General features: G+C 33.6%; 2 protein-coding genes across 4 annotated transcripts in view; both read right to left on the bottom strand.

The window, feature by feature from the left end:
- The window catches only part of LOC108977023 (probable serine/threonine-protein kinase DDB_G0282963), a 64602-nt gene extending 55557 nt beyond the window's left edge, over positions 1-9045 (bottom strand). For both annotated transcript variants that reach the window (XM_018946515.1, XM_018946516.1), the window contains exon 1: positions 7906-9045. In XM_018946515.1, coding sequence (XP_018802060.1) covers positions 7906-7920 — 15 coding nt within the window. In that variant the 5' untranslated portion in view covers positions 7921-9045. The remainder of the gene's footprint in view (positions 1-7905) is intronic.
- Positions 9046-11437: 2392 nt separating this feature from the next.
- Positions 11438-12665, bottom strand: LOC108977022. 2 transcript variants are annotated; one of them, XM_018946513.1, is made up of 3 exons: positions 12404-12665; positions 12087-12340; positions 11438-11881 (listed from the first exon to the last, which is right to left on the bottom strand). In XM_018946513.1, the coding sequence occupies exons 1-3, from the start codon at positions 12508-12510 to the stop codon at positions 11793-11795; spliced, it is 450 nt and encodes a 149-aa protein (XP_018802058.1). In that variant the 5' UTR covers positions 12511-12665; the 3' UTR covers positions 11438-11792. The 2 variants fall into 2 exon arrangements, with proteins under 2 accessions (XP_018802058.1, XP_018802059.1); XM_018946514.1 differs by having other exon boundaries at positions 11438-11860.
- Positions 12666-13126: the final 461 nt, after the last annotated feature.

The following is a 13126-nucleotide window of genomic DNA, read 5'->3' as shown; positions in this document are numbered from 1 at the left end:
CCTTATTCGGGGATCCCCGGGATCGGCATGGCGTAAGGTGTCGCGCTSATTAGCTCAGACAGCTGCTTCAGCTGGGAAGTTGGGGCGAATTTCCGCTATTCGTCCAGCAGGTATGAAGCGAGCGGTAGCTGCTGCGATTACCTTGCGGAAATGACATTCGCCAATGTATACGTCCGTAGGAATGGGTAGAGCGTTGAAGGTGCTCTCAGTAAATTCTGTGAAGCCGWCYCAGTTAGCTTTGTTGAAGTTAACGAAGGTGCGGTTGTCCACAGAAASGAAATCGGCAGGTTTCTCGATCGAGATAATTATGGGCAGATGGTCTGATGCGAGAGTTAGCATAGGTCGCCAGGTTATGCTATTTATCAGACAACCACTAGCGATTGTGATATCGGGCGAGCTACTACAGGTGCCCATAACTCTGGTGGGGGCTTCGTCATTTATTGTGCAGAATGTCGAATCGTCAATCTGTTCCGCGGCCTCCATCCCCYTACGGTMATTTGACAGACAGGAATGCCAAAGATCGTRGTGCGCGTTAAAGTCKCCTAGCACCAAACGGTTTTCATCACGAAGTAGCGCACCTATATTCGGGTGATATCCTGTAGGGCAACATGTAACTGGGGGGATGTATATATTAACTATTTCGAGCTCGACATCGCCTGGCCTGATAGCTATGCCCTGACATTCTAGGGTAGTGTCCCTGCGGTCGATGTCTTCATCGATTAGACGATACTGCACGGTGTTGTGCAATATGAAGGCTAGGCCACCACCATTATCTCGCTCGCKATCTTTACGTGTGACGTTGAAACCGGCACAACTCAGRAGATCTGAGCGGCTGTTTAGCTTGGTTTCTTCGACCGCAGCTATCGATACGCGCTCCCGATTCATAAGTGCAAGTCAGAGTGGGAGCTATGTTGCCTAGTTCAGCTCCAGGGGACGGTGGAGGTCCTCTGTTGGCCATTCGAGGTGGGTGGCGGCGCAGCGCGCGAACTAAGTGCAGATTGCACAGCCGTAGAGGCTAACGTCGCAATATTGCGTAGGCAGCATGGGCCACGTAACGCGTGGTCCACTCCCTATGGGTCTTAAGGCCTGAGCAGGTCTTAAGATGGCTCCATCCATTGCATGTGTTSMACCTGACCGADGWGGAGTTTGGATGGAGCCTTTTCGCGCAAACGCAGCAGAAGAATTCCTCCGGGCCCGGGTTGGACTCAATGCCAGCACGAGTCAGGAGGAAATGGAGCAACACCTTGCAGCAGGGTGACGACACACACAAATTAACACTCACCGATCCAAACGGGGTTAGATCGCCGAAATGACAGCCCATGGTCGGATGAAATCCGAGTCAATTCCGGTACGTAGAACCGGCTGTCGTGGGAATTGAGCTTTGGGTCGTCTTCCACGTTGGATAGTTTTCACGATCCACTGCCCCTAAATTTCTTTATAATAAAGATCACTGTGGATTTGTTGATATAAAATKTGTTAGAAATGACTTTTTGTGATAATTCATTCATCTAGTCTGTACTAATTAATTGTTTTAATAGAATTGAATGTTTGTTTCTAGCTATGGTCATAAATAACGGGATCACGAAAAAMACCGACTAGTCCAATTTGTTTTGTCGCCGTGAATATTGGGTACTTGTAATTTCTTTCTTATCAAATGCAAACTATTCAAAAAAATTATATCGTTTTTTATTGTTTCACTAAATGTACAATATGCCGTACCTTTTTGATATCCAAAATTGTAATTGGTAGTATACCACATATTTTTAGCATTCATAGCCATCAGTCTAATATGTTTTGTCTGACAGTGTATGTGGATTAAACTTATTAAAGGGCGGGATAAACCACATGTTTTTAGCATTCATAGCCATCAGTCCAATAGGTTTTGTCTGACACGGTATGTACAGTCATGTGTATAATAGGGACACATGGCGGTATTTCGTAAAAATGCAAAGAAATTCAATATTTTCATTAATTTTGAAATTGTGTTTTTATTTTTAAATAGGTTTATGTTTTTACCATAAGAATAATAGAGAAAATAACTCAAATTCAATTCAAAGAAGAAAAAATTAATTAAAGTAAAGCTATTAACCCAAATTATGTTGTGAAAAAAATAGGGACAATTGCAGTTAAAAAAAAAAAACATGTTCAATTCATTTTTTTTTTTTTTACAAAATTCTTTTGACTTTTAGAATTTGATTTTTTAATACTTCGTTGTAAAGACTTTATTTTGAATGACAGCCAGTCATCGGCGAGGTAATGAGTCAATTAATTTTTGGCATGTAGCCCCGGGAATAGCTTTCCACGCTTCCTGTATCAGTAGCCAAAGTGCATCATTACCCTTCAAAGCTACTTTCACTTGTTGCCACAAGTTCTCGATGGGATTTAAGTCCGGTGATTGAGCAGGCCAGCTTAACACGTTTATATTGTTATCCGAGAACTATTTATTTGCTAGCTTCGATGTGTGTTTTGGGTCGTTGTCTTGCTGGAACACCCATCGAAGGGGCATGTTTTCCTCAGCATAAGGCACCATAACCTCATTTAATATATTGCAATAAGTCACCGCTGTCATTGTGTCCTTAATTCGATATATTGGACCAACTCCTTGGTAAGAGAAGCAACCCCACACCATAATTATCCTCCTCCGTGTTTTACAGTTTTAACTGTATGTAACATGTTGAGTACCGCAGTCAGGGTGAAAAAGATTACATTTGGTCTCATCTGACCACAGGATATTGCGCCATTTCTCCACTGGCCACTTGATTTATTAATTATTTTTATTAATTAGCCATTTACGAATGGTAGAAGTGTCGACGTCCAAAGAAAATTCCTTTTTAAGTTCACTAGAGGATGCAAATGGGTCCTTTTTTAAAAATCGCATTATATTCCTTTTAAGAGTTGGAGATATTTTTGATTTTCGTCCACGCGTTTCTCTCTGAGGCTTATATTTTATTGCATTCTGTACCATTCTCTTGGAGTAATTCAACGTTTCGACTACTTTACGGTATGAAAATCCCTGATTGTGGAGGTGTTTTATTTACTTAAGCAGCTCAGCGCTGTAGTGTTGTCCTCTGCCCATTTTAAATTACTAAATTAAATTATATGTTAACTTTCTCAATTTATGATTATATAAAGTCTCATATACAATACCTTTATTGCTTAAAAATTTTTAAAAATCCCAATATTTCAAAACTAACACCAATTTTAAATTCCCGTCCCTATTATTTCGCAGACTCAAAAACGATCTTACTTCACAAAATGGTCAACAACTGCGAAACGACGCCAAATATTTTTTCTTTGATAACGGTTCTTTACTTCACTGACATCCCAGCAAACAATTGCATGTTACATTTTTGATAATTTTTTTAAAATGAATCAGATTTTATTTTTTAACTATTTTCAAGCAAGTGTCCGTATTATTTTTCACATGACTGTATATTAAACCTATTAAAGGGCGTTTCCTACACGTACCCTCTGCTACAACGATCCTTGTGAAAAATTACAGTTATATATCTTAATTTAGTGCTCAGATTATTCGTTTTCGTTTAATAGTATTTAAGGGCGTRGCAGTGGTCGGATTACGACCAAGAAATACAAGATGTGTTCAAAAAGTATCGCGAATTTTGTGTTTTTTCAAAAATTATTAATTAATTATTCATGAATATCTATTTTGTCCCCTTYAAAGTAATCCCCATGAGATATTATACACTTGTGCTAACGGTTTTTCCAATCTTCGAAGCACTTCAAAAAATCATTTTTTTATCTTCTTCAGCTCCTCCTTCGATGCCGTCTTTATCTCGTCAAGAGAAGCGTAACGTCGTTCTTTCATGGGCCTCTTCAGTTTAGGGAACAAGAAAAAGTCCCAGGGGGCCAGATCTGGGGAATGCGGTGGCTGCGGCATCAKTAGTRTGTTGTTTTTGGCCAAAAAGTCGCACACAAGCAACGATGTGTGAGCAGGGGCGTTATCGTGGTGCAAAAGCCAATTTTTGTCACATCTTCTCGGCCTTCCGAGAACATTTTGTACCACCGATAAACGTTGTTTCGGTCCAAGGTAGCTTCTCCGTATGCCACAGTCAACATTCAGAATGCATCCGCGCATTTAATTTCGTTTTTCACACAAAATTTGATACAGGTTCTTTGATCCATTTTTTTGAATAGGTAAAAATCGAAGACGATCCAAAAMAMGWRCAAGCAAAGCAGCTGTCAACAATTAAATGAACATTCAAATTGGCCGAGCATAAGTGAGAGACATGAGTACCAACATAACGCCACAAAAAATTCGAAATTCGAATATACGTAAMCCGCGAAAATTCAAAATTCGCGATACTTTTTGAACACACCTCACACATGTATCAATTTTCATCCAGATACAGTCAGAGTCATTAATATTCGGTTTTCTCTAACTCGTCAATTCAAACTACAAAAAAACTGTAAAAATAAAATATTACTTAGTTTTGTTTGGTTTATTATAATAAATAATTCAACAGTAAGTAGTGCAAATAAGCAAAAAAAATAATACAGAATTCCATTCTAAAAAAAAAAAGCGAAAAGCTTCAGATACACATAAAAATGGCGTTCATTAATATTCGGTTTTTTGGTATTTAAGGCACAAAATTATTAAAAAAAATTAATACCGAAAAACATTAATATTTGGTAGGATATCCCTTCTGTTTAAGCACTCCATTCAACCTATTTGGCRTATTTTCGACAATTTTAGCAGTGTATGCCGGCGATATATTATCCCATTCCTGCTGCAGCTTAATTTTCAGGTCGGTTACTAAAGAAATCGTATGTTTGCGAATTTGACGATCTAATTCAGGGGATTGGGGAGGTTGGTGGGGCACTTTGGGGCAACTATAAAGGAGCCACTCTTGCACTAACCGCGATTTATGTTTCGGGTCGTTATCCTGGTAAATTTTAAACGACTCTGAAATCCAAGTTTTTGTGCGCTACATTTTAAATTGGTTTTTACGATATTGAAATACGACTCTTTGTTCATTATCCCATTAATAAGAACTAGTTTCCCGACCCCTTTTCGGCTATACACCCCCACACCATAAAGTGACCATTGCCATGCTTTCTTGTGGGCCGCAAATCCCCATTCTTTTGATGAAAAATTACCAACTGGATTTGTTCTAGAGTAGAATTTTTTCCTTTTCGTCCCAATGGAATTGTCCGAAATCAAACTATTTGAGCCATTTCTAAATCAGAGTTAATSTTTATTTATAATACCTTAAACAAATTTTCTCAGAAAATTACTTTTATCACACTTTTTACACGCCTAAACTCCAAGCGTGGGGAAAAACCGAATAATAATGACGCGTCGTTTTCTAGTAAACTGTAAACATTGCACGGTTGCATTTTACAGAGTGATTCAAATACTCCAAAAAAGTCATGAACAAGAAGTATGGTCATTATTTTTTAATTGTTGAAAAAAACTGTACGCATTTAATACTTATATTTAAAAATATGGAGGTATTAAGTTAAAGAAAACTAAAACTTATGTTGCAAGACTATAAAAAAAATCACAATATTTAAGCAAATCAAATCAAATTTTCTTACCTCTATATTCAATTAAGCACCTTATTACATAATATTATTATATATTACTTATTTGTTTATTAATTTTATACAGGAAAATATATATATGTATGTATTGAAAGATTGTTAATACTCAATTTAATTTGAGATATAATTTATAGGAACTAAAATTGCTAATTAAAAAAAGAAAGACACATATTAGCTAAAAAGATGAATTTCAATTGCTCTTATTTACATAATTATCAAATCAGAACGCCTCATTTCCTAATAATGGTTAGCACATAAATGATGTCCACAACGGATATATAAGTTTTTTATTAAATATAGATTTCCTAATTAAAAAACTCCGAAAAAATTAATGTGAGTCTGTTTAAATGTTTACAGTTAAATKAATGAATTTTGATGTGAAAATTGCGGGTAAAGTGTGTTAAATGTAGGGAAATATCTTGTTGAAATGTTGCAATTTTTGTAACTTTTTAACATTAAACTAAGAGTTTGCGGTACCTATAACCCCATATACTTTTTAATCAGGAGGACTTCGTCTTTCCAACGTTACCCTTAGATCGCGGGGGAATCGGATTTTTGCATTATATTTTAATATTACAAAAAATAACGCTTCTGCTATCATGTTATTTCAATGAACACAGCTGTACATATGTAAGTCCGAGTGAAGAGGGATGATAATTTTATTTTGTATATAAATRTATTAAAATTAAATATTTATTTTAAATATTCGCATTAAAGAAAACATTGTTATAATAAAAATCATAATTTCTTAGCTAATTGGGCTTGTTAATATGATTAAAAACTGAAAATGCACAAGGCATTACAAAATAGCCTACAAAACTTTCGGAGTTAAAGTTGCCGTAGGTAAAAAATTTTCAAAATTTTTATGAACCATATAAAAATATATACCTGTCATTTCGGTTGTTCAACTCTTTTCAATAGGAAATTTAAGTGCATATATCATATTTAAATGTAAGACCTTAAAACACACTGACGTTTTGGACAAGGGCTAAAGGTACAGTAATTTTCCAAAAAATTTCGAACGAAGAAAAAAATATGCAGAGTTCTAACTTTAATCATTGACAATTTGTATATTGCGAATAACTTTTTCACTTATATATATAGATATATGTATATACATAGATACACGAGTTATCCAGCTACATTATGTAATGATTGTGATTTCTAAAGTCTAAATCATGTAGACACATTCTGAATATGATTATTTTTAAAGTAATTTACAAAATTATACACCTTGCAAAGTTGTTAAATAGATTTCACGTTTATTAACAAAATAAATTTTGGGTTCACGATTTTAGAAACTGTATTGATCAAATATATTTACGTATTTTTATGAATGATGATTTTCACAACAAAATCCTTTAAATCTTCGCCCCAGTCTACAGAAATTAGAATGCAAATGGAAAAAACATTTCTCTATATTATATTTGAGCACTTATTTTTTACGTAATAAGTTCCCTATCTTTGGCTGTATGTGCGTAAACGTGTAAAAAGATAATCAAACATTTTCTGTTTTTGTACTTGGCAAAATTTTTTTTTCTATTTATGTATACAATTTGTTTGAATCTTTAAAATTATGATACTGGGAATATCTTCTGGTAATTATTTAACTAGTGTGCAGGAAAAAAATACCATTTAATAAAATATTGATATTGGTTGTAGGAATGTATCTATATAGGAAGGTAAAACATGTTTTTATTATGATTAAATTCTATGTCTGAAATATTTTCATCATCTCTGACTTTCGTAARTGCAGACGACATGAAAATACTAGTTTGACATTCAACTTTTTTCGATTGCTCATTCTAGTACCCACTTTCTTATTTCCAATATTCCAATTGTTCCACACAATGATACCATTTTGGTACATATGAATAGTGTAGAAATTTAAAAAGAAAACTATTTGAAACGAAATTGTAAGGTCACATAAATAAATAATACTCAAAATAAAAAATAAAATAAAAACTAACATAGAAAACAATATTGACTTTGGCAGCATAAGTATTTTTATTTCATTGGAAAGTTGAAGCACTGGAAAATAAGCGTTTTCGTTTACTATTACTAAGTCCGCCATTTTAGTTAAGGTTCTTTGACAGATTTAGTTCGTAAAATAGACTACACAAAGGAGAAAACATATGTACTCAAGTTACCGTATGTAACGAATTTTAAGAAAGGCTGAGACCAGATAACGCGCAAAACAGACGAAAGCAAAAAAGGAGGTGCTGCCATTTGTATTTTAGATACCTATATATTTCAAATTAATCATATGGTAATTGTTATTAGCATTAATATATACAAGACTATATATAACGTACCAAGTTCTACAAAATATATTCTCACCTGTTTAAGTTGCATATCATTACACGAGAATTACACCAGGCAGAGGTTTAACAATTAAGATTGAGTAATAATTGCAATATAACATCTATTCTGTTAAGGGTAAAGTGTACAACTTGTTTCTTTATGTATTCGAAATCCTTTCACTTATGAGTATATCACTTCAATTATTATTTGTAGTTGCTTTGAACAAAACTCTACAACTAATAAGAAAATGTTCGCTTTTCTTAACGCATGGCTGTTACTCACACATTTTTTTCTAGGCATTTGGCTGTCTATTTAAACAGTAAATTATTGTATTTTTCAACATTGTGTCTCCAATTAACCGTTATATTTATAAACAAGATGTGTCATTTTCTTTGTTTTTGAACAAAATGAAACATTAACCCATATAGAAAAACGGTGCAGGGTATTGCATTACAGAGGCATGTACATTTCATAAAAAAGTTTTTATAGCTCATTTGTAAATATGTAATTTTCTATATCGAAGTATATACAAAAATGTATTACTATTTACACCAAGCGTAAAGCCTACGGAAATAATATTCTTTTATATGACTGCAACTTTTTTATAATAGATTTTTCGACTTCCTCCACGTTGGTTTAAGTCTTCCAGCAGATATCAAGGAATTGCCACACCACCATTTATCAATGGCGCCGCCTTTTCATGGGGTGTCGCTATGAAGCGTTCTCGTTTATAATTTTTGCCAGAATTTTATTGCTTATAAATCTTGTCACTTTTTTATTTATTCATAAACCTACACTTGATCATTAAATATTTGATATTTAGTGGGATAATTGTTTATATAAAGACAATACACTGTCGTTTTTCTGTGAGCTATGCCCGATATTTGACATGCTCATAAAGTTGTGTCAACATTTTAGACACAAATGCAGGCAGAACCGACGTATTAACGAATGATTGGACGAGCATCACTTTGTTAACTACTAGTCGTTTATACCATAATCATATATTCTCACAATATTCATATCCTCAATACACTAACACTTTTTTAAATTTAACCATCAATGTTTAATTAATTAATGCATTCGCACACGGTTTTATAAAAATATTCGTTCACTAAAATTTTCGACGACAATAACAACCGCCATTTGCATTCACCTTCCAAACGATTTTGGAAAATGAAAATTGTGTTGGAAGCATTTTTCCAATGCATGTTTCCTTACCTTGGAAAAACATGGTGATGCCAACTAAATCTAAAATTRAATTTCTGTAAGCAGTCTCTAACAACTGTTTGGAACATTTTGAGGTAAAGTCTTAATAGAAATTACCTCAAATTTGTGACCTGATAGTTAGCAGGTCATAAAACCAAAAATAACTCTTGTTTGCAATTTTGAATATTACTGAATAGAGACCACCATGGATGTTAATTGATTGTCGTTTTTTATATTTTTGAAGCAACTCAAAAATTAAAAATTTAATAACTATGAATTTCACATAAATTTCGTAAATATTCTGAAACAAAGTTAACAAATATTTTTTTTCATTGGTAATTATACTTTTTGACTAGTCATAAAARTCATATCCAATTTAAAATCTCAATTTTAGAAACTTGTGACTGTATCGCAGACCAGAATCAATCGGTTAAGTAAATATTGTAACAACAGCCTTAAAGTTGGTCTTCGATAATATAATTATTGTTTTGATATCTATTGTCCAGATTTTGTAAGTAGAAGAAGCCATAATAATTACAAATTATATTTTTTAAAACTCGTAATAATTACCCCGTATACATAAAGGTTTTCTTCACCGATAATGATTTATTCAATATTTAAGTTTTGTTCAATTCTTTTTGTTCACACGATAACAAGAAAGACTAATAATTTTAGATTTATATTTTATGTCAACTAAGACTTAATTAATTCGATTGTGCACATTTATTTAACATTATATAGTCCATAGTTTTATATAAATATTAGACAACCAGAACATCGATTTCTATGGAGGCTCCCTCCCCTTCATTCATCAATTATATAAAGGACAAACTCCTTCCATACCATTAATTTGATCACTGTAATACAATTGCCCTTATTAATATATTTTTTCTCTTTTTTCTTTTACTTATAACAGTAGCTGTTGTATATTGCCGATTGGCGTTAATTTGTTAAATAAATTAATAATTTAAACTTATTGTTCAATTCTATTCATTTAACAATTGAATTAATCGATAAATTCCGGTGTTCGATTGGCCAAGGAGCGGGCGAGGGCCACCAACGCAAAAAGTGGACGCCCAGGTGTTGGTCTGACCAAGGTTATTTACCGAAATTACCGAAAACGCTTGTGAATTTTTTTGCTTTTGTTTTTGAAACGCGGTCCAAGGCTGCCAATACACTACTGAATTCTATGCGTACAACTAATAAAGTGTTATTTATTTCCTGCGAGGCGGCACTATTTGTTTTCTTTATTTATTTTGATTATTTTGTAAAATATGTGCATGAACTGCACGCCATACATGTGCGTTCGATCCGTATGAAATCGTTTCGCCATACACGACGTACAAATCCTTTTTACGTTCGTTCTTCAAATAGTGAATATATGCGATCGTAAAAATTCAAACATTTTCGCAAACTTGGATTAATATGCGCACAAGCCCATACMCGAGTAAATGGCAATCACACACATATCGGTCGAACGCACATGTGTGTCGTGTATGGCCACTCTAAGGTTACGATTACTAAGAATTGCAACTCTTCACTCTTTAATAAGTTACTATTCACAAAACAGTCTCTAGTCTTTAGATACAAAATATTGTCCCAAATTTGTCAACTTTTGGTTATCAGGTCAAAAACTAAAAAGCACTCCTGTTTGCCACTTTGAATATACTGACAAATCACTTATAGCGATAATCAATTGCCGTTTTTAATATTTTTTTAGCAACTCAAACACGAAAAAGTTAAGATGAAATAAATTTCATAAACATTTTTAAACAAAGTTAACATTCATTTTCATTTTTAATTACAATCATGCTTTTTGACTATCTTATAGACGATGTTTTTTTTTTTTTTTAGTTTTTAGACAAATTTATTTTCATTCAAGTTTTGGTACATTGTTTTCAATTTTTGTGACTGTTACGTATAGAATTGCAAAATCATCTCAAGTCACAATTTTCTTAAATTTAAAATCTCAATTTAAGAGACATACGACTGTATCAAGAATGATAGAATCAAGAGTGCGTAATGACGAGTTAAAATTTTGTTCGTTCTGCGCATCTACATCACGGTTGACCAACGTACAATYCGCTGATTTTCAGTTGCTTGTTTTTCTTTGAAATAAGAATCAATTTTGTATTGCAGGCATATAAGTGAATATCAATATAAGCGAATATTAATAAAAAAAAAATCTATATGTTATTATTTTATAGTGCACATTTTGTACATATTTAATTCATTGTATTTTCGTTGCATTATATAATTTTGTCTCCTTGCTGTGTTTGTTTCAACTATATACATACATTTATGCAAATAAAAATATTGAATATTTTGTGACCAACTATCAATTTATTGTCTTATGTAATTTTCTTTTTTTGCTGTACATATTTTCAATTAAGTTTTTATTTAAAGAACGAATCCTAAAATACATTCTAGCTMTGAAAAACAATTCTCTTACTTTGATGCTACAATTAACAAAATTACTTAAATCTAAGTGCATCTGGACGTAGTTTGTACATATGTATATGTAAATCAGTACCTTTTAAGTCGTCAAATACTGCTTGCAAAGCTCTCATATGCTCCATCAACATATCTGTTGGTTTTGAGAGTCCTCCTTTAGATAGGTGATCCACTCAAGTATAAGGCGAACAATTTGTCTTTGCCAAGTTTGTGGCAGATGTACCCTGCCAAATTTTCAAGCCCGTCGTTGTTGAGAATCTTCAAGTCATAATTTTTTCAATTGGGACAGCGGATTTTAGATCAACTGACACACGTTGGAAAATATTACCTGCAAAATATAATAAACATACTTACATGCGTATAAATAAATGAAATAAATTGTTAGTTAAGATTATTATTAAAATTAGGATAAGAAACAGTGGTTAGTATTCAAAAACTTAGTTTGTATGTAAGTACATATTTGCATTTGTTAACATGAAAACATTTTTATATAAGAATGTTTTCTGTACTTTTAGGTTTATAATACTATGTACGTTTAATATTTTGATAATTACCAGTTAGAGATAAGTAATTCCCTTCCATATCTGGGGTATTGTCGACTTCAACATTTCCTCCATCTGTCTTGATGGAACTCCTTTCTGTCAGGGTGATCGTGAAGACCTCTAACCTGATTACGTCAAACATATTTTCTAAAACGTCTTGGTTTAAACGAGACTTCATCCTTTTCTGCCCTTCATTAGCCTCTGCAGGAGTTAATCTGGTTAACGTGAGAAAAGCGCTAGGTAGCAACTTCGTTAGACTCCGCGAACTTAAAGAGAAAGAGTGTTTGGTTATAAAAGAAAAATTATTGTAATCAAAATGCTATAATTACCATTTCAAACTGCAAATTTCTTTCGAAGGCTTCTTGCTCAAAGTGCACAAAAAGGAATCCACAATTTTAGTATTGTTTTTAGCTAAGGGAAATGGAAAAGTCTCCATTTCGTCGAACTATTTTTAACATTGTTATTATTGCATCCGAACACGGCACAACTCATTTTAAAAAATATAAAATTTTACAATTAATACTACACCCGAAAATACAATTCGAATTCACATTCAAAGGCGCGGGCGAATAATAAGTCAACCGTGGCGTCATCAAGAACAGCTGACTGAAAGCAAACATGTGTATTGCGTAATCTCTTCTCCATCAATCTTGCGACTGTATCACACTAAGTCCGGTAATACGGGGACTCGACTGGCAATCATTTATTGTATATTAACATTATTGCTATACGTATTGCCAGCGAAGACTCCATATTGTTTATGGAATACAATATATGGCATATTAAGTTGTATGCTATATTTTGAAAGCAGAGAACATACATTTATAGAGAAGGCAGTGTAAAAGTATTATAAAAACTCGCGGCAACTCACCTTTTTCGACTTGAGAAGCGGGAACGAATTTAGCGAGGACTGGCGAAACGTATATGCGCACGGATCGAATCAAAAAGAGGGTTGGGCGCCGTCCGCCAGTCCCTTTTGTTGATTGTGTTTGGTGTCCTCGGGTATGGTGTAGATGATGCCGGTGGGTTGAGGTGTGGATGATGAATTTTAT

The sequence above is a fragment of the Bactrocera latifrons genome, unplaced genomic scaffold (genome assembly GCF_001853355.1).
Source record: "Bactrocera latifrons isolate USDA-ARS-PBARC rearing strain unplaced genomic scaffold, ASM185335v1 scaffold_824, whole genome shotgun sequence".
Taxonomy (NCBI): domain Eukaryota; kingdom Metazoa; phylum Arthropoda; class Insecta; order Diptera; family Tephritidae; genus Bactrocera; species Bactrocera latifrons.
This window is presented reverse-complemented; position numbering and strand designations above follow the sequence as displayed.

What these genes read in the sequence shown, in the direction of transcription:
- LOC108977022 (XM_018946513.1), bottom strand. Translation starts at nt 12,510, where the DNA reads ATGGAGACTTTTCCATTTCCCTTAGCTAAAAACAATACTAAAATTGTG. An exon ending in GAAATTTGCAGTTTGAAATG is followed by an intron (nt 12,341 to 12,403) that starts GTAATTATAGCA and finishes TTTCTCTTTAAG; the next exon opens with TTCGCGGAGTCTAACGAAGT. An exon ending in GAATTACTTATCTCTAACTG is followed by an intron (nt 11,882 to 12,086) that starts GTAATTATCAAA and finishes TACGCATGTAAG; the next exon opens with TATGTTTATTATATTTTGCA.